The sequence below is a fragment of the Hemicordylus capensis genome, chromosome 1, assembly GCF_027244095.1.
Source record: "Hemicordylus capensis ecotype Gifberg chromosome 1, rHemCap1.1.pri, whole genome shotgun sequence".
NCBI classification, from domain to species: Eukaryota; Metazoa; Chordata; class Lepidosauria; order Squamata; family Cordylidae; genus Hemicordylus; species Hemicordylus capensis.
In genome coordinates this window covers 114214576-114240255 of record NC_069657.1, presented here as the reverse complement: position 1 = coordinate 114240255, position 25680 = coordinate 114214576, and the positions used below count along the sequence as shown (strand labels likewise).

At 41.9% G+C, this 25680-nt stretch overlaps 1 protein-coding gene across 5 annotated transcripts in view; it reads left to right on the top strand.

The window, feature by feature from the left end:
- Nucleotides 1-25680, top strand: part of OVCH2 (ovochymase 2) — a 65510-nt gene that overhangs the window by 23219 nt on the left and 16611 nt on the right. For 3 of the 5 annotated variants that reach the window (XM_053256225.1, XM_053256217.1, XM_053256228.1), the window contains exons 3-15: nt 912-1023; nt 2376-2485; nt 6746-6837; nt 6993-7165; nt 8851-8946; nt 11106-11257; nt 14442-14637; nt 16961-16984; nt 17670-17760; nt 17871-18004; nt 18197-18337; nt 19556-19686; nt 23195-23288. In XM_053256225.1, the coding sequence (XP_053112200.1) occupies nt 933-1023; nt 2376-2485; nt 6746-6837; nt 6993-7165; nt 8851-8946; nt 11106-11257; nt 14442-14637; nt 16961-16984; nt 17670-17760; nt 17871-18004; nt 18197-18337; nt 19556-19686; nt 23195-23288 (1525 nt within the window). In that variant the 5' untranslated portion in view covers nt 912-932. The remainder of the gene's footprint in view (nt 1-911; nt 1024-2375; nt 2486-6745; nt 6838-6992; nt 7166-8850; nt 8947-11105; nt 11258-14441; nt 14638-16960; nt 16985-17669; nt 17761-17870; nt 18005-18196; nt 18338-19555; nt 19687-23194; nt 23289-25680) is intronic. The other 2 variants (XR_008308621.1, XR_008308622.1) reach the window with 1 other exon arrangement.

Genomic DNA, 25680 nt, shown 5'->3' with positions numbered 1-25680 from the left:
AATTCTCCATTTATTTTTAAAACTTACATAATAGTGATGCTACAATGGATAGTAGAGAATTAGACAGGCATTTCTGTTTAGTTTTCCAAGTACACCTCCACATAGTATTTGGGTATTTCATGAGTCCCAGCATACTGAAATTTGTAGTTTTCCAGCATTTTTTGGTCTGGCTACATCCACTGCTAAATAGTTTTTGAAATATTAAAAGATTAACGAGCTTGACTTGTATTTTTCAGCTGATATTATGGTGCAGTTATCTGAAAGATGGGTGTCAGATGTTTGGACAGGGAGTGCAATTTTAGTGCTTGCTCTAGGCGCTTTTCCCCCTAGATACGCCTCTGATGATATGAGAACCACAGCTGTATTCTGTTGAACACTTTCTTTGAAGCTGAGATCCTAAGCACACATACTTGGGAAAAGAAAATTCCATTGAATTAAGTAATGTATACCAAAATAAATGAGTATAGGTTGTAGTGTCAACATGTAACCCAGGACTGCTGTGGTGCTGTCAAACCTATAAAGTACAGGGGGCGAACTTTTTTTAAAAGCCACATGTGATAGCCTTGGAAACGACCATTATTAAACTGCAGTTGCTATTCATCATCAGTATGATGCCGTTTTATTGGCAGAGGACTCTCTGTGTTGGCTAGCCAGGGGACCTGCATGAATTATTCTTTTAATGTATAGGTCAGTCTTTTCAGAGAGAAGTATTTAGCAGTTAAAAAAAAAATCAGCACCTTGAGAACTGAAAAGAAATAATGCTTGGTTATATTTGGAAAATTGTAGTAGTGCCTGGTTAAAAGCTTTACAGCTGGATTAATGAGTAACCCATGCTTGAACTAGTCAATTGCTGCTCTCCCACTGTGTTATAGTTTTTCCTTTGCTACTATAAAGTTCTCCACTTTATTTAGTTAGTCACTTACAGCCAGAAAATGCCAGTGGCCTTAGGCGATGTTCTTTTACTTATGCTTGGGACAACGTTTCTTAGAGAAGGAAGTTCTACACCAATGTCTATGCAGAAAGGTATGGTTCCAATTTCATACTCACCTGTAATACTTTTCTAAAAGCAAAGATCCAGAAGTTCAGATTATGTTAAGCAGACATTAACTTCATAGACTTTAGTGAAGTCATCTGTACTACGGTAGCTCATTTTGATTTCGGCTGCAGCATTGGTAAAATAAGGGTGGATTTGCATAGCTGCTCTGCGTGTGGCTCTATTATTCACTTACTCATGCACTCCCTGACCAGTTTGACTCCACATGTAGCAAACTGGCCATCCGGATCATTTGTTCTGTGAGAAAAGTGAAGTTTTGCATGCTGTTATTTGATTGATATGGGGAAGATTTGCTGTGACATGCTTATACACTATGCACTGTGACAAGCATGTGCAAAGTGTAATCTAAGCAAAACAACCAGTCTCATGCAGCACAGTTATGTGAACCAACTCCAAATCTTTTGTCGAATCTCAGAAAGGTAACTGTGTGAATCCCTTGCAGCAAAATCCAACAAAGAATACTGTGGCTTCTTAAAGAATAACAAATATATTGGCAAATGAGCTTTTTAAAGACTAGAATGTATTTCATTAGGATGCTGGGTATAGTCTTGTTTGTGAAATTTTGAATTAATGCATTTTGAATGAATACATATATTATCCTGAACTCTCATCATTCATGCATCAAGTTATTTTCCTGTGATATAAGCCACAGAAGGAAACTAATATGCAGCTTGGCTCTTAAGAGACAAAGCCAAATCAGGAATAACTTCACAATGGTGTTAAGCTTCAGTGAACTTTTTCCAGATAGTGATATTTCTCTTCTCTTTGCTGTGTGCAAATGTAACATGTTGTTTTAACATGCACTCATGTATGGTATTATGAAAAACACATTAAAAATAAGCAAAAAAAAATCCACCCACCCTTGTGGATTTCATGTTTAGATGTTCCTGTTGTATGTCACTTATACAGTTAATCCATCTGAAATCTAAGAAAGGCCAGTTTTGTTATTGTCTTTATCTGTCTAGGAGTTGTTTCATTTGCAAAACTTATAAACTTATTTTATGCCAATAGCTGTGCTACTCTGTGTAAACACTGGACTACAGAAAGAAACTTTTGCTTGAAAAACCTTTTATTTAAGTTTTGTGCACTTCTCTAGTGTAGAAAAGTGATTATTGCTCTTATTTTGCTGTTTACTTCAACTTTTTTCTCATTCCATTCACTATATTGGGTTATTAGAGAATCTTTAGATTATTTGATTTCAACTATTTAGGACCATCTGACAGACATTTTTTGATATTTTCTGATAAAGTAAAGTGGAGAATGACATCAAAATATCTTGCTCCTTTTTCTAAACCCGTTTCTGTTCTTTTGTGTCTTTTAGAATCAAAGTGTGGTCAAAAAACTTCTGAAACAGATCAATGGCATTTCTATAGCTACCTCTCTCGGATTGTTGGTGGGAATCAAGTTAAACAAGGCTCACACCCATGGCAGGTGAGCATCCCTCACCCTAGATAGTTGTTGTCCACATCACTTCAGATCTAACTTCTAGCTAATCAATAACATAACAAGTGAGAAAAATTAGGGTACTGCATGTCTTTGGGCAGCACTCCAGTATTTCTCTTTTGTTAAATATTGTACAGTACTGCTCTTTGCAAGAGCAATGGAGCAGAATGAAAGCAAAAACAATCTCTGTTCTGTCCAGGTTCCCAGAAAGCTCTTTTTGATTAATTACTTTGTCTGCATTGGGAACATAGGAAGCTGCCTTATACCAAGTCAGACCATTGGTTAATCTAGCTCAGTATTGTCTACACAGACTGGCAGTGACTTCTCCATGGCTGAAGGCAGGAGCCCTGTCTGGAGATGCCAGGGAGGGAACTAGGAATCTTCTGCATGCAAGCAAGCAGGTGCTCTTCCCAGAGTGGTTCCATCCTCTAAGGGGAATATTTTACAGTGTTCACATATAGTCTCCCATTCAAATGCAACCAGGGCAGACTCTGCTAGCATAGGACACAATTCATGCTTGCTACCACACTAGGAGTCGAAATAGACTTGGCAGCACACTTTACCTTTACCACAAGACCAGCTCTCCTCCTTTAGACCAGCTGTCCGGCATTGTAGGACTCATGATAAGAAACTAAGACTAATCTGTAAAATAAAATAAAATTACCAAACCCAAAGATTTCTGTATCCACTTGATAGTCTTGTGTTGTTTAGATGGTGGGTGGCAGTCTTTCACAGGAACATAGGAAGCTGCCTTATATAGAGTCAGACCATTGGTCCATCTAGCACAAGTTTTGTCCACACAGACTGGCAGCGGCTTCTCCAAGCTTGCAGGCAGGAGTCTTTCTCAGCCCTTTCTTGGAGATGCCAGAGACCTTCTTTGTAACCTTTGGAATGTGGAACCTTCTGCATGCAAGCATGCAGGTGCTCTTCCCAGAGCGCCTCCATCCCCTAAGGAGAATATCTTACAGTTCTCACACATGTAGTCTCCCATTCACATGCAAAGCAGGGCAGACCCTGCTTAGCAAAGGAGACAATTCGTGCTTGCTACCAGAACCTGTACTTTACAATTTGTATATGTGTGCATGTGAATATTATGTACAGTCATATACATACAGTCATGTATATATATAGGATAAAATGGCATAAGGTTTATTTTTGGTATCTCTGAGTGGGTTGGTGACATCCATCTCCATGACTACAGCTGCATTTATTATGGTATCATTACATGCAAAATGTAAATGACCTTTCCTAAGTCATTATTTGTAGAAATATATAAAGATGGATTATCAAGCTAATGACGACTCCTGGTGACAGTTCATCACATATTGTTAATCATAAAAAAGATCATTCTACATTTTGGTGTTGCTATAGCAAAAAAAGCAACTCTCTTATTTTAACCTTCCAGTAAACAATAAATTTTGTTCAGGAAATTTGCACAGGCATGGAATCTATAAATAGAGACACTATTAACATTAGTGAGTGTGTAAATAGAAATCACAACCTCGATCAGGCCCATTTTTCTTCACATAATTCTGCACCTAGGTGGTGACATGGAGGAGGGTGACTGTAGAAACTGGCTCAAAAGTTTCAGTCCTAAACTTGCTGACTAGGAAGCCCTACTGAACATAGTGGCTGAAAGAAAGGATGCAGCTGTAAGAGTATAGGTGTCAGCTATCTAAACTGATCCCACACTTCTATCTCTGAATGTGTGTCCGATAAATGTTTTTAAAAAAATAAGTAGCATTAATATCATTGTCTGGCATGATAAGGAAACATATTCAAAGCAGTTTCATTGAAATTAAAAAGACAAATTAGACGTTGCCTAACTTGTCCGTTTAATTTCAGTGGGACTGCTTTGTGTTTTCTCATCGTGACAGCCAAGTGATTACTTTTTCTTCTCTTGCTCTCTTCCTGAGACATGGAATGTTTGAAAGTTGATGAATGCTAATGTTCAGGTAAATGTTGACATCCACCATTATGCAGGAAGAGAGAAAAGGGCAGAGATCTTAAATTCTAAGTAGTCAAGATGATAATGGTGCTACATTAAAACACACAAGCACACAAAGTTGTTATTACTTTATCTTTGCATGTTGATAATATCAGTGACAAATTTTGTTGAGATCCAAATAGCCAGAGATTTACTGGTGAATGCTGACTGTTGCCTATTGTCAGCATTCCCTTGTAAATGACCAACAAGTAAAGAAATATACTCCTATTCTCAGCACTCACCAAATTCATTTCAGTTTGTTACCATTCACATATAGTCACTAGGGAGCTATCCAGACATGGTTTCATGCTGCAGGCTATCCAAAGAGTGAATCTGCTTTGCATCAGATTCACAGCTGTTTAATTTGGGGATTAAATGGACCATTCACATAGGGTCAGCTGACAGCTACTCTCCGCATTTCCTGCAGATCTTTTTCCTGTGTGTGTTCCCACAGCTTGCTCCATGTTTTTTCTCTAACCAAACACATCCCAGGAGGAGGTGAGAGACACCTCCCTTATTTACTTACTTACTTACTTATTTATTTAAGTTTGATAGTCGACGTTCCACAGGATTGACTAGTCAAAACAACAGAATGCTTAACCCGGACCTCCTCAATCTGACCCAAATCTTTGCTGATTTTTATAGTGAACTTGCCTTTGTGACTGCCTTCATCACCTCATGCCCCCCCCTACACACACACACACACACACACACACCCCATTTAAGAGGCCATGGAAGTTTAAAGTAGAAATCATTGCTCTCTGTGATGAAGAAAAATGCAGCCTCATAGAATCAGCTCAGACACAAAGGGCTCAGGTTACATCGAACTGGTAGTCTCCATTGTCAAGCTTCCAGGCATCCTCCAACAACATCTGCATATTTAAAGCTTGCCTGTCTGCCCAATTTGCAGCATCTATGTTCCTATGGTAACCAGGCTTCAATAAGACGAAGCCAGAGACTCGTATATGAATTAAAAGTAGCCAAAAGACTGGAGTAGCACTAGCAAGGATATTGTACATGTTTAAAGCATAAGACAACCCTCTATGTTACTTCCAAAGAAAGCCTTTGAGACTGACTCATTGGTCTTAGTTAGAGGGTCAGAAAGCATGAAGGCTTGAACAGCAGAAAAAGACCACATTTTGCATTCCCATTTGTGCTTGCATTTAACTCAGGAATTTCTTCCTCCCCCTCCCCTTCTGGACTCCCTACAGAATTTCACCAATCTGCCACAACCCCTCCCCCCTGCCCCCAGTGCTCGCAATTGCAAATCACTCAAAGAGCCGACCATACCAACACAACTGTCAAACTCCCCTTCATTTAGCCTTGCGGAAGATCGGCGAGACAAGTTGCCAAGGAGCACCTTCTGCTGACACTTGGCGTCCCACTAGTTCATCCAAGTATCCAGTTCCTTGCAAGCTGTGAGACTCTCCTGTTGCCATCAAATATTTTTGGAAATCGACCTGGCAAGGAGCGACCTGCTCAATAATTCAGCAAAATGGGGGGGGGGTCGGGACGGGGTGGGACATGGGGAGAAAGAGAAGCAGCTTTTATTGATTGGAGATAGTCATTCCTGCTGCCAGCCCCCTCCCATCCTCAGGCATGGCATATGGCAGGTGTCAGGACGCATTAGGACAGTCTCACTGAACTGATTGGATCACCTTGGCAGGAGGTGAGAAAAACAAAGTGGGGAGGGAGCAACAGCTGGGTTTGGGGGCAAGCAGGCAAGGCTTCACTCCTCCTCTTCTGATCCCCAGCAAAAGCCCCTCCTGATCTGCAGGGTCTTTCTGAAGCTGATCGGCAAAAAAAAAAAAAAAATCAACCCACAAAAGAGCGAGTTCTGAAAAAGGCCGAATTATTGGCAATGGCTCCTCCACAAATCATGGGAGAAGCATTGGGGCATACCAGAAAGATTGGGTTGTGTGTGGTTTTTTTTTAAGCCACCACAAATAGAGGTGTGTTTTTTTTTAAAAAACCCTGGACATAATTCAGGCTAAGCTAGAATGCACAGCAGTAATTCAGGGAAAAGCAGAATCATGTGTGAACTGGTCCCTGATAGCCCGCTGCGACTTCAGGGTAAATCCAGCTGGTATGTGGACTCACACCCTCCATTCCAGAGGAGATGCAAACTAAAAGCCATGTGTGTAAAAGTCCTGCTAACTGAGCAAAGAGGCACCTTTTTAAAAGTAGTGATTCTTTTTATGGAGCAGTGGGAGAGCAACTGGCCCTATTGTTATCCTAATGTAATGTGTTCTTTAACGCAGATTTCTTTGAAACGAAATCAACACCATTTCTGTGGAGGAACTCTTGTTTCTACTCAGTGGGTAATCACGGCAGCTCACTGTGTTGTAAGCAGGTATGGATGAGGAATTAACCAGAAATATGTAATTTCAGAAATATATATTGCTAGTTAAATAGCTGGGATTTCTGTGTAGCAAATGGGTGTTTTGTTCTGTTTTGGAAATGAAATTCATTTCCCCCCACCATTATGATTTCCCCATCACTGTGCAGGTACCTGCTCAATTCTCTGACTGTCACTGCTGGAGAACATGATTTGAGTCTGACAGAGGAGGAAGAACAGACCCTACCTGTAAAATACATTATCAAGCACCCAAGATACAACACCAAGAATCCAATGAATTATGATATTGCCCTTCTGAGAGTGAACGGCCACTTCAAATTTGGTAATATGATGGTTTACTGTGATAATTGTGTGAAAATGCTACGTCTGAGTTGTTATAACTATTATTATTAACACTGAGTGGGAAATAATGTATACCCAATTAAATAATATCAGAGCTGAATCACAGAAATAAAAGCTTCAGTGACAGAATTAACTGAACCAACAATCAGTGCCTTCACTTAGTTTTATTTAGAGATATGACCAGATTAGTGTGGATAATATGGGGGTTGAGTAGATTAACTTGGTTCTCTAGGAAGCAGGAATGTGATTGTTTCACTGTACAGCCAGCTTATAATTCAACTACATATACAACATGCCAATTGGCTCATGTGGCTTCATCTAGTCAAGTAGTGGCAGTTGCCAGATCAACCTCCAAGAAAATGGTGACAAGAAGAGTATGGGCAAGTAGGTTCTCATCTGTTCTTGGTGTTTTTCAGCTGAACTAAAAGTGCAGGGAGTGAACAGATCTTGCACAAGCAGATCTCCCCCCCACCCTCCGCCCTGTGGATTTATAGCAAAATTATTGGTGTGCAAGCTCTATGTCCTTCACAGGTTTAACAGCTTTTGCTTGTGGCATGAATACTCAGGCAAGCAGTGAGATGTGAAGGGTGAAAGCTGAGGACCAGTGTAAATTGTGAAAGCTGAATACACCGCTCTCTCCCACTCTAAAATAAATACCATGTGTCGCTGCTCAATTTAGCCGAGTCTCATTGTGGGGGGATCAGCTGCAGAATCCCTGACTGTCAGCCGCCCAGTCTCTGTTTGAGAACATCCAGTCCAGGGAAGGAAAGCTTGCCACTGAGTGAGGCAGAGTGTTCCACTGTTTCTTTTCACTGTTAGGAAATATCTAGCCTAAATCTGCTCCCTTATCATTTCAAATAATCTGCTCCCTTATCATTTCAAATAATCTGCTTTTAATAATCTGCTTAATAATAATCTTCTTAATAATCTCTTAATAATCTCTGAATAATCTGCTCTTAATAATCTGCTCTATTATTTCAAATAATCTGCTCCCTTATTTCAAATATCTAGCCTAAATCTGCTCCCTTATCATTTCAACCCTTTGGTTCTAGATCTGCCTTTAGGATCAACAGAAACGCTGTTCTCATCATGAGCAGCCAAGCCTGGGCTAAGGAAACCAAGGCTGGGCTGGGCTTGGCTGCCTATAAGAGAACCGCCAGGAAGCAGGCGGCTCCTGGTGGCATCGCGTTGGAAAACCCACCCAGGGAGCCTGCCTCATAAACGAGGTTAGGGGAGCGAGCACTCCTTCACCCCATTTCCCTGATCATGTGTCAGTGCTGGCTGCTTTCAGCTGGGGCTGGAGCACGAATGGGTGCCCGCCTGTTGCTGAGGGGATCCCCAGAACGCACCACGTACTTTTGTAGGATTGGCTCCGTGCTTCCTGGTGAAGTGGCACCCCGCCTGCCTGGTTGTGAGGTTGACCTCAAAATCTCTTCCTTCCTGAGTTGGTTGGTGTTTGCACACCCAAAAGTCCCACTGAATTATATCCAGATGTCTTTTAAAAAAACAGTTTTAAAGTGTTCTGTGGAAATTGGCTTTTAAACTCCATCCTTGGTAAACATCACTAAATGTTTAATTGAAAGAGCTATTTGGGACATGAGCCCAATTAGCATTGTAACCATAATCTGTAACAAAAATATGTAACACTCCCTCTTTCCATGGTAGGTCCAAAGGTTTGGCCAGCCTGTCTTCCTGATCCAAATGAAAAGTTTGATCCAGGATTTATATGCACCACTTGTGGCTGGGGTCGTTTAGGAGAAAGTGAGCATTTAATATTGGTTCTGAAAGCATTTCTTTAGAAAACAAGTAATTTTAAAAAGTGTGTGTGCATGTGTGATATATAGTATATAGTATTTTTGTGCTTTTAAAATATCATCCTTTTAGTACAAACCCCCTGATTATTAGGGACTGCCCATGTGATTTAACCAGGAAGACAAATATGCTGTAATTAGAAGGAAAAATGGTACTGAAATAGTGGTGGCAGAAGAGGGGGAGAACAGTGACAAGAGAGTTGTTCTGGACCAGACACGAGACCCAGTTATTGTCACTCAAACAACCAAATTACCACTGGTTTATAAGAGTTTTATTTTTCTTCCAAGGATGCAGGATAACTCGCATTACCAGAGGTTAATCAGATTGTTGGGAGGAGTTTGCAGTTCAGATTGAGATCAAAGTCCAGGTGATGAATTCTTGAAAATGGTGAATTGTGCTTATCAGGGGTGTAGCAAGGTTGGAGTGGGCCCAGAGACAAGATTTTGAAATGCGCCCCACCCCCCACTGAAGCTCAGCTTATGAAGTAAAGAAATCTTAAATCAGGCTGAATAGTGGTAACAAAAAGCAGAGTAAAATATATGTGTGTGTGTGTGTGTGTGTGTGTGTGTGTGTGTGTGTGTGTATATATATATATATATATATATATAATATAAATTATTATTTTTTTAAGGTTTTGTAAATTGTGGACGATGCAAGTCAGTTAGTGGTACTAGAGAAAGACATGCTATTCTGGTAGTTCCAGGTCTTAACACTCACATCAGTTTCGGAGGATGAATACAACTGAAAGAAGTTCGGACCGGTGCATGGCTGGGGGAGTCAGTCATGTGACTTGCCTCTGTTATGCCCCTGGTGCTAAGTGAAAAGTCTTGTGGGCTTTTCCTAACTACAAAAGCTTGTGTTACTTTTATCTAACTACAAGGACCCATGATAGAGCACTTCTGCCCCATGGTGGCATCCCTGGGAATCTGAACTTTATTTTTATTATTTATTTATTTACTTATTTATTTATTTATTAACACTTATATCCTGCTCTTCCTCCAAAGAACTCATGGTGTACATGGTTATTTTTATCCTCACAACAACCCTGTGAGTTAGAGTTACCCAGTGAGTTTCATGGTTGAATGGAGGTTCGAACTCGGGTCTTCCTGGTTCTTGTCCAGCACTCTAACCACCATGCTATGCTGGCTGAACTAAAAACAAAGGGGAGAGCTGCTTACTCTGGATTGGCTGAGGGAGAAGAAGCCCCCCTTCCTTTTGGGTAATCTTACTTAAGGTTCTAGAAGCTACATAGGATTGTGGTTAAACCCATGCAGCAATAATAAATAGCATTTCTACTTTGTATGCATTCTACAACCATGACAAAACAAGAGCACAGGAACATAGGAAGATGCCATATACTGAGTCAGACCATTGGCCTATCTAGCTCAGTATTGTCTTCACAGACTGGCAGCGGCTTCTCCAAGGTTGCAGGCAGGAATCTCTCTCAGCCCTATCTTGGAGGAGCCAGGGAGGGAACTTGAAACCTTCGGCTCTTCCCAGAGCGGCTCCATCCCCTGAGGGGAAGATCTCATAGTGCTCACACTTCTAGTCTCCCTTGCATATGCAACTAGGGCAGACCCTGCTTAGCTAAGGGGACAAGTCATGCTTGCTACCACAAGACCAGCTCTCCTCTCCGAGCAGCATGAGAAAAAGCAAGAAAGTTCTCACACTGGGCTTTTAGAAAAATATCTCTGCCTCCCCAGCACTACTTCAGGCACACAGGTGAACAATAGGCACAGTCATATTGTATATGAGAAAGAAGTCATTTTATTAAGGCTCCATTCACATGGACTTAAGCAGATGTCCGATATTGCTGTAAGAGTTAATTCAGGAGCCCATGCCTTACTTCTGTACAGTCCACATATGACTGAAGAAGTAAATCTTCATGAAGGAGTACATCTTGCTGTTTTTCTCCAGGATGTTCAGTAATGTCATATGGGAATGTCTCACAGTTAGTCTCTATTCTGCTTCTTATGATACAAGCAGCAGGACACACAAAATGAATGAATGCAAAATAGTTGGCTGTTTTTTTAATTTTGGCACACAACAACCAATTCCCCCACTACACCAATTCTCTCTGCAGTTTGATTGTGTTCCTTGATTTTCAGATGCAGTCCTCCCTGGTGTCCTACATGAAGTAGATCTGCCCATCTTGGACCAGGACCTATGTTCTAGAGTTTTGTCCACTTTAAAGAAACCTGTTCAAGGTGACACTTTAATGTGTGCTGGGTTTCCAGATGGAGGAAAGGATGCGTGCCAGGTTGGTAGAATGAAAAGCTCTGCAAATAGGATTCTTCTTCCTCTTCCTCCTCCTCTTCCTCTCTGACACTTGGTGCATTGTAGAGAGGGGTACCATGTTAGTCTGTTGCAGAAGAAGCAACAAAAGGCCACAGGACCTTTTGTTGTTTTTTGCTCTTGCCCCGATGTGCTCTCAGACTGGAGCCAACAATTGTTTTCAACTCTCCTGCCTTCAGGGAACACTTTCCACATCAGTTTGTTTACTGAATAACTTCTGCTGTGAAACTTCAGTATACTGCAAAGGCTTCTTGTGTAGGGTATCCTATCTGTATTATGATGTCATCATCTATGTCTATAATAGCAAATGTGCCTGACTGGATATGAAAATGATGCTAAAGCATTTACTAGGGCCGCACAGACTTAAATAAAATGTCATATTCTAATAGGGGTGCGGGCAAAATTAATCGTTCAGGCAAAACATATTTCCCCAGTCTGCAAAGCCTCAAAATGCCTTGATCTCAAAGGCAAATAAAAGCTTATTATTCAGGAACTAGTGGAATGAGCAGAAGCCACAGGCAGATCGGTAGAGTGAGATGCATAGAGGCCTGAAGAAGAGATGGAACTCTAAGCAAAAAGGGAGTGCTATGTACACATGTTATCTGATCATCTGGATCTGGCAACTCCTTTGAATTACTTGGTGTCAGGGCAGAGGGGAAGGTTTTCAGAAACACTCCAAAGGTTTTCTGGGGTTATCCCTATGATATCCCATTTCCAAAACAGGCCAGTGTCATATGAAGAAGGTACACACATGGACAAATTTGTTGGTACCCTTACAGCTCATTGAAAAAGTGTTTTATGCCTCCTGAAAAGTGATTAAATGAAAAGCAATTGTCCCATGTATACCTGCATGCCTTTGATATGTCATCGAGTAAAGCAAAGCAAGTGTGAAAAGAGATAAAGTATTGCTTATTCTACAAAGATATTCTAAAGTAGCCTGGACACATTTGTTGGCACTCCTAGAAAAGATAATAAATAATTGGATTAGAGTGATTTTTCAAATTAGCTGTTTTCTTTAATTAGTATCACACATGTCTCCAATCATGCAATCAGTCATTCAGCCTATTTAAATGGAGAAGAGTAGTCACTCTGCTGTTTGGTATCATTGTGTGTCTCACAATGAACATGGACCAGAGAAAGCAAATGAGAGAGTTGTCTGAGGAGATGAGAAAGAAAATTATAGCACTTAGCACTTACATTTTATATACCGCTCTATAGCAGGAGCTCTCTAAGCAGTTTACAATGATGTAGTGTATTGCCCCCAACATTCTGGGTACTCATTTTACCGACCTCGGAAGGATGGAAGGCTGAGTCAACCTTGAGCCCCTGGTCAGGATTGAACTTGTAACATTCTGGTTACAGGGCGGCAGTTTTACCACTGCGCCACCAGGGGCTCTTTTGCACATGCTTATAGACAAGCATGTTAAAGGCAAAGGTCTAACATAAGACCATCTCTAACATAAGACCATCTCCAAGCAGTTTGATGTTCCTGTGACAACAGTTGCAAATATTATTAAGAAGTTCAAGGTCCATGGGACTGTAGCCAACCTTCCTGGACATGGCCACAAAAGGAAAATCAACCCCAGAATATGCAGAGGATAGTGAGAATGGTGGACAAAAAGCCAAGGACAACTTCCAACGAGATACAAGCTGAACCCCAAGGTCAAGGTCCATCAGTGTCTGATTGCACCATCCGTCACTTTTTGAGCGACAGTGAGCTCAATGGAAGAAGACCCAGGAGGACTCCACTGTTGAAAGAAAAATATAAAAAAGCCAGACTGGAATTTACTAAAATGCATATTGACAAGCCACAATGCTTCTGGGAAAATGACCTTTGGACTATTCTGAAGTGGCCTTCTATGAGCCCTGATTGGAATCCTATTGAACATCTATGGAAAGAACTGAAACATGCAGTCTGGAGAAGGCACCCTTCCAACCTGACACAGCTGGAGCAGTTTGCTCAGAAAGAGTGGGCCAAACTACCTGTTGACAGGTGCAAAAGTCTCATTGAGAGCTACAGGAATTGCTTGTTTGCAGTGATTGCCTCTAAAGGTTGTGCAACAAAATATTACGTTAAGAGTCCCATTGTTTTTCCCCATGCCATTTTCATTTGTGTTGTTATTTGAAATATTCTGTTGCATCAAAACTCTAAAGCAAAGTCTGATTTTTTGTTAAATGTGGAATAAACAATGATGGGTGCCAATTCCTTTTGTCAGTTTCAAGTTATTTCAGAGACAATTGTGGATTCTTCTTTTTTCGTGGAGGGGTACCAACACATTTGTCCACGTGTGTACCATGTTCAAGCTGGAGACAAGGCACCCATAAGCTGCAAACTAGAATGTTGCTCCACCAATTATCTGGTGCCAACAGAGCCTATTTCCAGGTTTGCTCCTCTGCAGAAGTTGTTGGGGCTTAAAGGGGTTATGCCCCATTTCTCAGATGCAGACTCTGGTGGACCTGGAGAGTTTCATGCATGGTCAATGCATTGTATTGTCAGAAGAGGGAAGCAGGCTACCTCTTCAAGTAGCAAGTTCCCGAGGTTCCGTTCCTGGAGGCTGCCTTCTGAAACTCTTTCTGGGGATGGGTCCTACACCCAGTTTTCTCTGTCCTCTGTGTCCTTGGACTTGTCCTCTGACAACAGGAGGTCTGACTCCTGACCTAAACCATGATACCCAAGCTTTTCAGGTCCTACTGCAGAAGTACAAGCAACCTGGTGATCAGAAGAGTCCCAGCAGATGAAGAATCTGTTCCTCTGCAATTTTTGTTGTGTAGTTTCAACCTGTACATTATCTTTTACCAATGAGAGCCAAAAGAAGCACACCAACTATTGATTCCAACAACAGCGTGTACTTTTGAAGGAGCATTAAGTAAATGTTTGCCTTTGCAGTTTGTACATGTCTCACTTTTGGTGGATTGCATCCAAAGTACTATGAGTCCACACAAGGTGCCTCTACCCAGTTTCCAGCAATTTTTGCTCTCTCCTTCATGGCATGCCATGCTGATCCCAGTGCCTCAGCCCTCAGGAGCAGCTTTTGAGAGGGCACTGGGAGTTCGAGCAGGCAAGGGCAAATGGGAATGCCTACTTCCATGAATTTCCTTGCGTCCACAGTACTTTTGAGCAGCCTGGTATGTTTTCCTTTTCTATGCAGGGTGACTCTGGAGGCTCTCTGATGTGTAGGCGTGAACACGGTTCCTGGACTCTGGTTGGGGTGACCTCATGGGGCATGGGATGTGCTCGTAGCTGGATGTCTAACCTGAAAAAAAAATATAGTATGAGAGGATCACCAGGAGTTTTTACAGAACTTATCAAGGTGCTCCCTTGGATTCAAGAACATATGGACACCGGTAGTAACACCATCCCACAAATATAATTCTTATGTCAGTCTTAGTAGCTTGCTGCCTAATTGATTAGATTCTTTAATTATTTAATTTAATTATTCCCTGGTACACTTCAGATATTTTCTAGCATAGTAAACAAAAAATAAAAAATCTTTTGTCGCAAAGATTGCCAACCTTAAGTTTGAGATTTAATTTGAGTTTGGGGTGATATACAACTATGTGAAATTTAAAAAATAAAATAACCCACCAGCTTGCCTGGTCTTTTTTGTTTCCCCCTTTCTGAACAATTGACAGAAAAATTGGGGTGAAAGCTGTTCCCCCTTTTCTTTCTTTTAAAATGTCCTTTGTGCTTGCTTGCATGCAGAAATAGTAGTAGTACATTATGCATACTCAAGACCTGGCTAGAGGTTGGTGCAGTCTGCCTGAGATTTGAAATGGCTACCAGCCTGCCCTTCCAAACTCGTCTTATGAGGCTCTCTGGGCATTGTGGGGTGGTGATGTGGAAGATGCATTTGGAGCTGGAGGTTGATGGTGTGCAGAAGCAGTGAGATGGTTGGTTTTATTGAACTGCTAAATGATCAACATATGCCATCCATTTGACTTAAACAGTGTCACACAAGTGAACATCCGTACCAGGGCAGGTTCGTGGGGACCCTCAGGCATTTGTTTTCACAAACCCCCTTAGTGGGGGGGGGGCAGTCACACTGGTGGTCATCCTTTTTAGCCTACTTGCCAGTAGGCTTATGAGATCACCCGGCATTCTCTGTGTGTGTCTGTGTGTCCATGTGTGTGTCCGTGTGTCCCCTTCCCCATCAACTTTGCAACACCTGGACTAATATGAACCAAATTGAGTACAGTTGTAGGGACACATAGGGACACCTCAATAGCATAGTTTGTGATGATGCTGTCCTCCACCCCTATCCAAATTTGTTGTAGCTATAGGAACACATAGGGACACCTCAATGGCCTAGTTTGTGATGATGTCATCTACTGCAATCCAAGATGGCAGGCGCGTGAATGTTTGAGATGCAAGTGGGCTAACTTGTGGACTGTCTAACTGATTTGAACCAAATTAGGCACAGTTGTAGTGAGTGACACACAGGAACACCTCAGTGGTGTAGTTTGTGATGATGTCATCCACCCTGATTCAGGATGGTGGAAACATAAACTTCTGAGGCACAAGTGAGCTAATTTGTGAACTGTGTAACCGATTTAAACCAAATTTGCGACACACAGCTGTAGGAACATAGGAACATAGGAAACTGCCATATACTGAGTCAGACCATTGGTCTATCTAGCTCAGTATTGTCTTCACAGACTGGCAGAGGCTTCTCCAAGGTTGCAGGCAGGAATCTCTTTCAGCCCTATCTTGGAGAAGCCAGGGAGGGAACTTGAAACCTTCTGCTCTTCCCAGAGCGGTTTCATTCCCTGAAGGGAATATCTTGCAGTACTCACACATCAAGTCTCCCATTCAGATGCAACCAGGGCAGACCCTGCTTAGATATGGGGACAAGTCATGCTTGCTACCACAAGACCAGCTCTCCTCTCAGCTGTAGGGACACATAGGAACACCTCAATGGCAAAGATTGTGACGATGTCATCCACCCCAATTCAAGACACATGGGGACACCTCAACAGAGCAGTTTGTAATGATGACATCTACCCCGAACCAAGATGGCGGACACATGAACATTTGAGGCGCAAGGGATCTAACTTGTGGACCTCGATTTGCACCAAATTTAGTCCAGATGTAGAGACAGTGAAAGGAAAGTAGGCTGATTAGTTCTTACTAGAACAACTTGGCTTTTTAAACCTCTAATGCAGTGCCCACACCACTATATCACTGGGTGGAATAATGGGGCAGGGACATTGCATGATAGGTTAAGAAAAATGGTGGCTGCCAAAGAGCACTCCTAGTTTGGGGAAGCCTTGCCTTGGCAATAGTGGCAAGAGCTTGGAATGTTTTTCAGTAGATGCACAGGCAGCACCATCCTTATTTTGCCAGGGAGCCAGGCATGAGGCATGGGCTGTTTGATGACCCTGGACCTACAAGCAATGCCTGAATTGGCTGAGCCCTGATGCCAACCCAAGTGAAAGTGTCATGAGTAGAATGTTTCCAATGTACTTGTTAATCATGTTATCCCTTTAGAACATATTTATTGTTAAGAGAGTGGTGTGTGTGTGTGTGTGTATATATATATATATATATATATATATATATATATATATATATATATATATACATATATGACAAAAATGCATACATTTCTGATCAGCCATAGCCTTAATAGTTCCCTACTAAAATATTTCTTTTCTTCTTTTTAACTAGATGCCAAGATGAAAAGTTCTAGAGGTGAGTATAGCATATCTTAAATGCCCATCAACACTAAACATTTATTGATAGTCGATAATTATTCAATACAAGGGCATAAGGATGGCTGTGTGCTCACAGAGAAGCTGGAGAGCAGCTGTGGCAAAGGCTTCTCCTGCCGCCACAAAAAGGGAAGGGAAAACAAGTTTTGCTTCTCTCCCCGCCCTTCCAAAAGCCTATTTCACTTCTAGAAATACATCCTCGAGAGTCACACATCCCTGCCTGAGATCAGTCTCTCTCTTGCATAACCAAACTAGATCAAACTATGCTCAGCTAACCATTTATTCTTGGGACATCCCATGTGGAAAGCAGCCTCACACACACACCCAGGCAATTTATGATGAATGTTGGTAGTTTCGTGTATAAGCCATTTGCTCATCTGAACTATTGCAGTGGTGGTAGTAGCTTGCTGCAACATGCTATTCACTCCTTCCTTAAGATTTATTCTGAAATGATTTCCTGGATGCAATCTTATACTAACATGTACTGCTGTTATCAGAATGTTTCTAAAGGGGGGGGGGGAGCACAATATTAATTTAATCCCAGAATTTAAAAAAAGTCTTGAGATACTCTACCACTGTGATTCCATAACTGTATGGTGCCTGTCATACCAATAAGTGCTGAGACCTACTATTCTATCATACAATATTCCATATTCATGGCACAGCATCCTGCAGTATTCAAGATGGTAAACTCCCTGACAGTGAAGGAAGACTGGATTTTCCAGAAAGTCCCAAGCATTTTTATCAGGACAACCAGTGAGTACATTCAATCCAAGTCCTTTTTCAGATGCAGTGTTCATTAATGTGACTTGTAATTGGTTGGTTGATTGTCAGCTATAGAATTCACATATTGTGCATCAATCCAGGTTGTGTGTTTGGACTCTGCTTGTCCCAGAAGGAATGCATATTCTGTTGAATTTTTCCTACCTTGATGTGGAGCCAGATACATTCTGCGATTATGATTCCCTGTCAGTAACTTCTACAGATGATCAGCTCATTGGTGAGTTCCTTCCTCAAAGCATACTACAACGGCTGCAAGTCTCCAGTATTAAATGTGGATGGCTCTGTTATAACTGACACTTTGTTGATATCTTTGGCCACTGTTGATATTGGTGCATATCAATCAACTGGTTCTAGCAGAACTTCTCTGTAGTAAACATTAAAATCAAATTTATAAATTAATGTCTTTCAGGGAAATTCTGTGGAATGGACCTTCCATTACCCATTTTGGTTGGTTCCAATACTGTAAGGCTGAAATTTGTCTCTGATAACAAGGAACATGGAACAGGATTTTCTGTTATATACCAAGCTATTGCACCAGACACTCTTTCAGGTACATATGAAAGCACTCCATTATTACACTGTGCAAACTGAACTTGTTCTTGATTTGAGACTTTGTTAAGGTTCTATATTTGTGTAGGCATAAAGGGCCAGTGGCCTGAGGCTTCCTTATAAATGGATTACAGGAAACCAGTCCATTATGTTACTAGAGCTTCTGAGCTTGATTGTTTGAGCTGGAGACTTTATAGACAGGGCTGTTACCCTGAATCTCCTTCGGAATAGAGCGTGTGCACCAGCCAAACTTGCCCCTAAGTCCTTTCAAGATCCACTCCACAACAAATTGGGCTTTGTCTTGTGAATTCTAGATTATCTTGGTGTATTTCCAGGTTTTTAACATTCTGGTTTTAAGCTTTTTCTGAAAATGCCGGAGCAAATAGGGAGAGACACTGATGTAGAATCATTAGCATGATAAGAGGGATACTCTCTTTAGAAATGCAGATATAGCTCTTTAGACATCTCATTCCTCCTCGCCCATTGGCTAGAAGGAAATCATGGAGGCATGCAATGTGAATATGCAAAAACAAAACCCAAGAAGAGAGGGACTGCTTCCTTCAATTCCACAAGTGTAATTCCAAGTGGCTTCGCACAGCATTTACCCTGCAGCATGAAGCCATGTGCAAATAACTCTGGTGTAGTTAGTGGCTAAGAGACTGAACTAAGAATCAGGACTTTCCTGGTCTAAATCTCACTTTTACTAGGAACTCACTAGCTGGCCTTTGGGAACTCACTCACCAGCAGCTGCAATATGCGGATAATAATATTCACTTTCATTACAGCGTTGTTGGAGTGATTATAGCAAGATAATTCATATACTTTGAACATTCAAACGTGAAGTGCTCTGAAAACTCATAAGCACAATATAACGTTGTTGTTGTTTGTTTGTTTGTTTGTCAATTATGATTACTTCCTGCCTTACTTTGACAACTCCCAATATGTAACTTTAGTAGTCAATGAACATCTTGAAATTAGAACATAGACATTCACTAGAGAAGGGTTTGATGCTGATGATGAGATGCCTAAGAGAAAGAGAGAGAGAGAGAGAGAGAGAGAGAGAGAGAGAGAGAGAGAGAGAGAGAGAGAGATTATATATAAATAATCCTTTTACTTTTATTGCAAGTATGATAAGTCCATGAGAGCTTCTGAACATTTAAATTTGTGAATGGACTATTTAATTTTCCTCATATTTATTTCACTTTATTGTACTTCACAGATTCTGGCTGTGAATCTCTAGCTATCTTCTTTGAGGAAGGAATGATCCAAAGCATGCACTATCCTGAAGCATACAGTAACCTGGCAGACTGTCAGTGGATTATTCATGCTCCAGAGAACTATGTTGTTAAGGTACATGGCAGGAAGTTTCCTGATATATCTACAAAGGAATTCCTGTAGCTACTGAGCTCCCCAACCCCCACACACTTCCACGTTTGCTATCTATCTATCTATCTATCGATCTATACACACACACGCACACACATCAGCTTGCAAGCATATTTACGTCTTATGTTGATGTGACTCTAGTCTTTTCCTAGCTCTGTGAGGTCTCATGATTGATTTGATTTATTATTAAATTAAATTTATTATTATTAACAACAACTACTACAACAACAGGCACTAAGAACAAATGTAACAAGAGCAAAAGTAGAAAAATCAACAACAAACATCAAGTGCCGCCTTTGTAAAGAAGCATGGGGTTCACTATAAAAATCACAATGAAGGATAACATGCGAGGTGGATTATACAACCCCTTTACCACAGGCAAAGTCATAAAGATAGCGGTACTCCTTTGTACCTGTCTTCCAATAATGCTGTGGGAAGAACATTTAATCATGCTAGAGTGAGAGCTCATCTAAATTTAGGAACAGATACCACATCAAAATACTTAGCAAGTTTAAGATTGATATCTTGACTCCCTAAATATAAACTATGCTTGATCCATGCAGCTTCTTGTTGAACTTTTATGTCCCAAACACGTTGCTTAACTAATTTCCTGGCCTGCTCAATTCCTGCAGTAAACAGATCCTCTCTGGAAAGGCCAAAAAGAGAAAATTTACCAACACTGCTCATTTCCAACTCGAGTTGAAACCATCCCTCATAACCAAAGAGGCCAAACCCGCCTGTCCAAAAACCAGTTTTAACCAGAACCGAAAAATACAACACTAATATAAAGATTCCAACCTGATAAGCCCAACTGCTTTTCTGACGACAGCATTAGGAACACAACAAGGTACTTGCAAAATACATCTGATAAACTTAGTTTGGATAGCCTCAAGTGAGGTGAAATTAATTGCAGGTCCCAGTTGGGCTCCATATAAAAGTAAAGGTAATACTTTAGCTGTATAGAGAGAGACAATGGATGTCACCCAATGTGTCCCCTTGGGCCTGATGAACTGGGCTGTAGTCCACAAAAGCATATGTTATATTAAATTTGTTAGTCCTTCCTTCCTTCCTTCCTTCCTTCCTTCCTTCCTTCCTTCCTTCCTTCCTTCCTTCCTTCCTTCAACAAACAGATATTTTTCTTTTATGCTCTTTGAGCCTAGTCCTACTGGGAATCCTGGTTTTTCAGGGTTGCATGTGTTGATGTTCTTTCAAACATTATAATGAATGCATGGAGGTCAGGCACTCATTATCCTGTCCCCCCCCACTATATACGGTATAATATCTGAATAGCGCATGTGTCAATCACTAACTTTGTTCATATATTTTTGAGCATGATCCCCTCCTTATACAATACCCTTCTTAAATCCATGTGGTGCTGGCATAATGCTGCCACTTCTCCCAACTAAAGTGAAGTGAAGAAAGAATCTGTTCTTGAATATGCATTCCAGATCTTAGAAATGTAATCCATTTTTTCCAGAGCCAACAATTGCCAGCCCTCCTTAATTACATGTTTGTTGTAAACTTTAAAAAATAAATAAATGGCAAATGATATTGATAATGTGATGCCTTATCCACATAATAAGGACCCATTAGCCCAACCAAAGTGCCCCAAGGCATGGTCCAAAGGTACTTGATACAGCCACCTTCCTAAAGTTAAGCAAGTCTAAGTTTGGTCAGTGCTTAGATGGGGGTATACCAGGCCTGCTGAATTTTGGCCCCTAGCTGTTTTGGGACTACAGCTCCCATAATCCCCAGCAGGGGCATAGTTATATTTGAGCAAAGGGGTTCAAAGAACCTGGGGCCACCAGCTCCTGAGGGCCCCCCAAGCTCCACCCCTCCCTGTTTTCTTCATTATCTCCCTCACTCTGAGGGGCCACCGGAGAGAGGGGTGAACACGGGCCCCCTCTCCCCTAGCTACACCCCTGATTCCCCAGCCATAGTGGCCAATCGCCAGGGATTATGGGAGTTGTAGGCCAACATCTGCAGGTGGGCCAAAGTTCAGCAGCCCTGGTGTATATCCATGGATGGCTGTACCCATGAAGAAAGATGAGATAAAAATGTAATTAAATAAATAAAATACAATACATTACAAAGTTTGCTATCTATGACCAGTAAAAAGTATTTTAGTTCTTTAAAAAGGCCTAAACTAGATGTGATGTAGATCAGGGTTTCTCAACGTGTGGGTCCTCAGATGTTATTGGTCTTCAACTCCCATAACCCCCAGCCCCAGTGGTCTTTGGTTGGGAATTATGGGAGTTGAAGTCCAATTACATCTGGGGACCCACATGTTGAGAATCCCTGATGTAGATTTTCTATGTATAAAAATCTCAGTGGCCCATATGTTGTACATGCTTACACCAGTGTTTCTTGTTGGCCTGTGCTGCTATTAGTATCTAAGGAAGCACCAGCAGTCTTGCACAAATTATTTAATTTAATTTTATTTATTTATTTATTACATTTCTATATCACCCCATACAAAAAGATCCCTGGGCAGTTCGCAATCTAAAAACCATTAAAACATTGACACAATTAAAGTAATTTTTAAAATACAAATAAAAATGCTAAAACCCGTAGCTTTAAAACTATAAACTAAACGCTTGGCTAAACAGGTATGTTTTCAGGTCCTTAAAAACATTCAGAGAAGGGGAAACTCTAATTTCATTAGGAAGTGCATTACAGAGTCCAGGGGCAACTCTAGAAAAGGCCCGGTTTCAATTCGCCACCAATCAAGCTGGTGGCAAGTTGCAACCACAACTGGACTCCTCAGATGATCTTAATAGGAGGTGGGGTTGATGAAGAAGAAGGCATTCTCTTACATTCCTTGGACCCAAACTGTTTAGTTTTATAGATAATGACCAGTACTTTGTATTTTGCCCGGAAACTTCTTGGCAGCCAATGTTGTTTGTTTGTTTATTTAACACATTTGTGTACCACCCAAAATGCAAGTCTCTGGGTGGTTTACAACAAAACAATAAAAACAACAGATAAAAATATTAAAACATTACAATTAAAATTTAAAACATCAAAACTATTAAAAACACAATTAAAACACCTTTTTAAATGGCTGTAAAATGATCTCTTTGGGCAAATGGGCAAATAATTAAAGCTGCATACCTGGAAATAATGTAAGTTGTCCTCCCAAAGTACAGGTGCACAATTTAAGTATTTGTGATATTGCGCAAGACCACTGGTGCTTCCTTAGACACCTGCAGCAACACAGACCTATCAGAAACACCAGCAGAAGCCTGAGCAACATCTGGACCAATGTCTTTGTCACAAATCCATTTGGGTTGGGGCTGTGGTGTGGGGAGAGAGAGGATCTCGCCCTTTTCCCCATTCCACAACTCCAGTCCAAATCCCTTCCCAAAGCTTCTATTACCTGCAATAAGGAAAATTTACAGGTACAAAAATTAACCTCTTTATTTATTTTTTTAAATGAACTTCATTGGTTTGCTGTTTTGTTTTTCTGAAGCTCATGTATGAACATTTTGAACTGGAGGAAAGCGAGCACTGCATTTATGATTCAGTGGCAGTGTATGAAAATGTGGCACAAGAGAAAGAAATAGGTTGGTGTTTATATTCATATATATGTTCTACACCAATTCAGTTCTGATATTTATTAGTTTTAATTTTTTGTCAATAAAAGTAATGGCTTGCATACTGCAGCGTGTCCTGCCGCTATAAGAGCCGGGCATGTGTCCTGGTTCTGTCCAAAGCCTGTCCGTGCTGCTAGCAAGCATGCAGGGACTCTGTGGCAACTGGAAATGGCATCAGCACTGTACTGACACTTCCCTCATTAGGGATGATGGGGAAATGGTCACTACAGCACTGGCACAGTTCTTAGTCACCACAGAGTCTCTCTGTACTTGCTAGCAGTATGGATGGGGTTTGAAATCATGCAGAACCAGTGCACACACACCCCTCTCATGTGTCAGCAGGGTGCTCTGTGGTGTGTAAGCCACTGTTAGAAATAGAACAGCCTCCTTAGTACCATTGAACAAGCAAGGGAATCCATTCATTTCAAAATGAAAAATTTATGAAGAAAATGTTATTCCCCTCCCCCAACATCTGAAATCTTTCTTTTTGTCCTGTTGAAATGTGATGGCAGTTGTAAAGATAATGTGCACAATGCCAGGGGTGCTCATTCACAAGAAGGCATGGAAAGTGAGCGCTAACAGACAGCATAAAAGGAGGAATGTTGTGCACTGCTTGTTCAGTCTGCAAACTCTTCAAAAGGGGCTGAAGAAGTAAATGGGGCGATTCTCATGATCACAAGAGTGGGCGGGCAGGGAACGCTCCAAAAAGCTTACCTTCCCTGCAGACGATGGAGGAATTGGCGGTGGGAGCATGCTCCATTCTCCCACACGAGCAGTCCTGCTCCGGTGGAGGAATCCCACAATACAACATGTGACATGCACGTTGCTTTGGGGGAATTCCCCCAAGAGACGGGCACTCTAGGCACTCATCTCTATGTGTGGCTGGGCTGGAAGCAGCTTGCGCTTACACACGAGGAAGTAGCTGGGTGTAAGGGAGCGCTCTCTCCCTTAACCTCGCTAACAGCCGGGGCAAATAGCTGGGCATCCCTAGCTCTGGTTAGGCTCCGTGTGAAAACAGCCTCAATTTGTTTTAGACTTATTGTACATTGCCCAGTGAATACACACAATATGTACACACTTCCTTATGGTCTCCTGTATTTCTCTGATAGCTTGTAGCTTGACACCTCACCTTGGTCGATCTACATTATTATACAAAACTGAGAGAGCTGGGTAATGTACTGGCTAAGAGTGTAAATTGTCAATTGCAAAGTCCCTTTTCCCAATTACCTCCACCATAAAGGTGATAAGAAGGCAACCTGACTTTTAGTCTCCATCCCCAACCAGAAATACTGGGAGAACTAGCTGACTCAGCACAGAGCATCTGTGCGCTATTTGGGGCTTTTTCTTGGGGCCCGTGGCTTTCTCTCCCCACCAGCCGCCAGTTTCTCCTCCCCGCAACTGCTGCTTTCTCTCCCCCTGCCCACCACGTTATCTTCCCTGCCAGCGCTTGTTATCCCCATCCACCGCCCATCGTCCTTCTGAGGGCAGCAGGGCTTTGCCCACCACCCATCATCCTCCCCTGCCACCCATTACCATTGCCCACCACTCTTCCTCCTCCTCTTGGTGGTGGGGATTAGCCTGCCACCTTTTTTGCCTCTTTCTTCCTGTCTGCTTTCTCCCTGGCAGCGGAGGTGGGACTTGCCTCCTGAGGGCAACAGGGCTTTGCCCGCCGCCCATCCTCCTCCCCTGCCACCCATTACCATTGCCCACCGCCCTTCTTCTTCCTCTAGGTGGGGACTTTGCCTGCCGCCCGCCCACCCTGTCCCTCCAAAGGGCGGCGGGGCTTCACCCATCACCTGTCCTCCTACGTCCTGGTCCTCCATCCTCCTCCTCGGCCACTCAACTGTCCGCACCTCTTGGCGCGCGCTCCTCCCTCCCACCCTTGCACTTGTCTCCCCCTCTGGGCCCGCCATTGGTCGCAGCTGGAGCCGGGGCAGAGCTTGCCACATCTCCACGCATCTGTCTACAATAATTAATTAGATAGATAGATAGATAGATAGATAATACTTGCAAGGTTTTGTGAAGATTATGGAGCGAATGGCTGACATCCAGAGCAGCCTAATTGGACAATACTAATACTTTGTAAGGCAATCTTGCACAAGAGTGCAAATACTTTGAGGATATTTCCTGTGCTCTGGAAGTGTGTCTTGGATTGGAAATGCATTGCTTGGCTGCCAGTGATGCGTTTCTGGTCTAAGGAGCACTTCCAAGAAGAACTCCTCAAAATATTTGCACTCTTGTGCAAGATTGCCTGTGCCTTGCTGTGAGCCCCCAACAGCACAGAGGATTAGCACCATCTGTGGTAAGCTCCTATGGATGCCAGCCAATATTCATGAAGCACTTTGAACACTCAAACAGAACT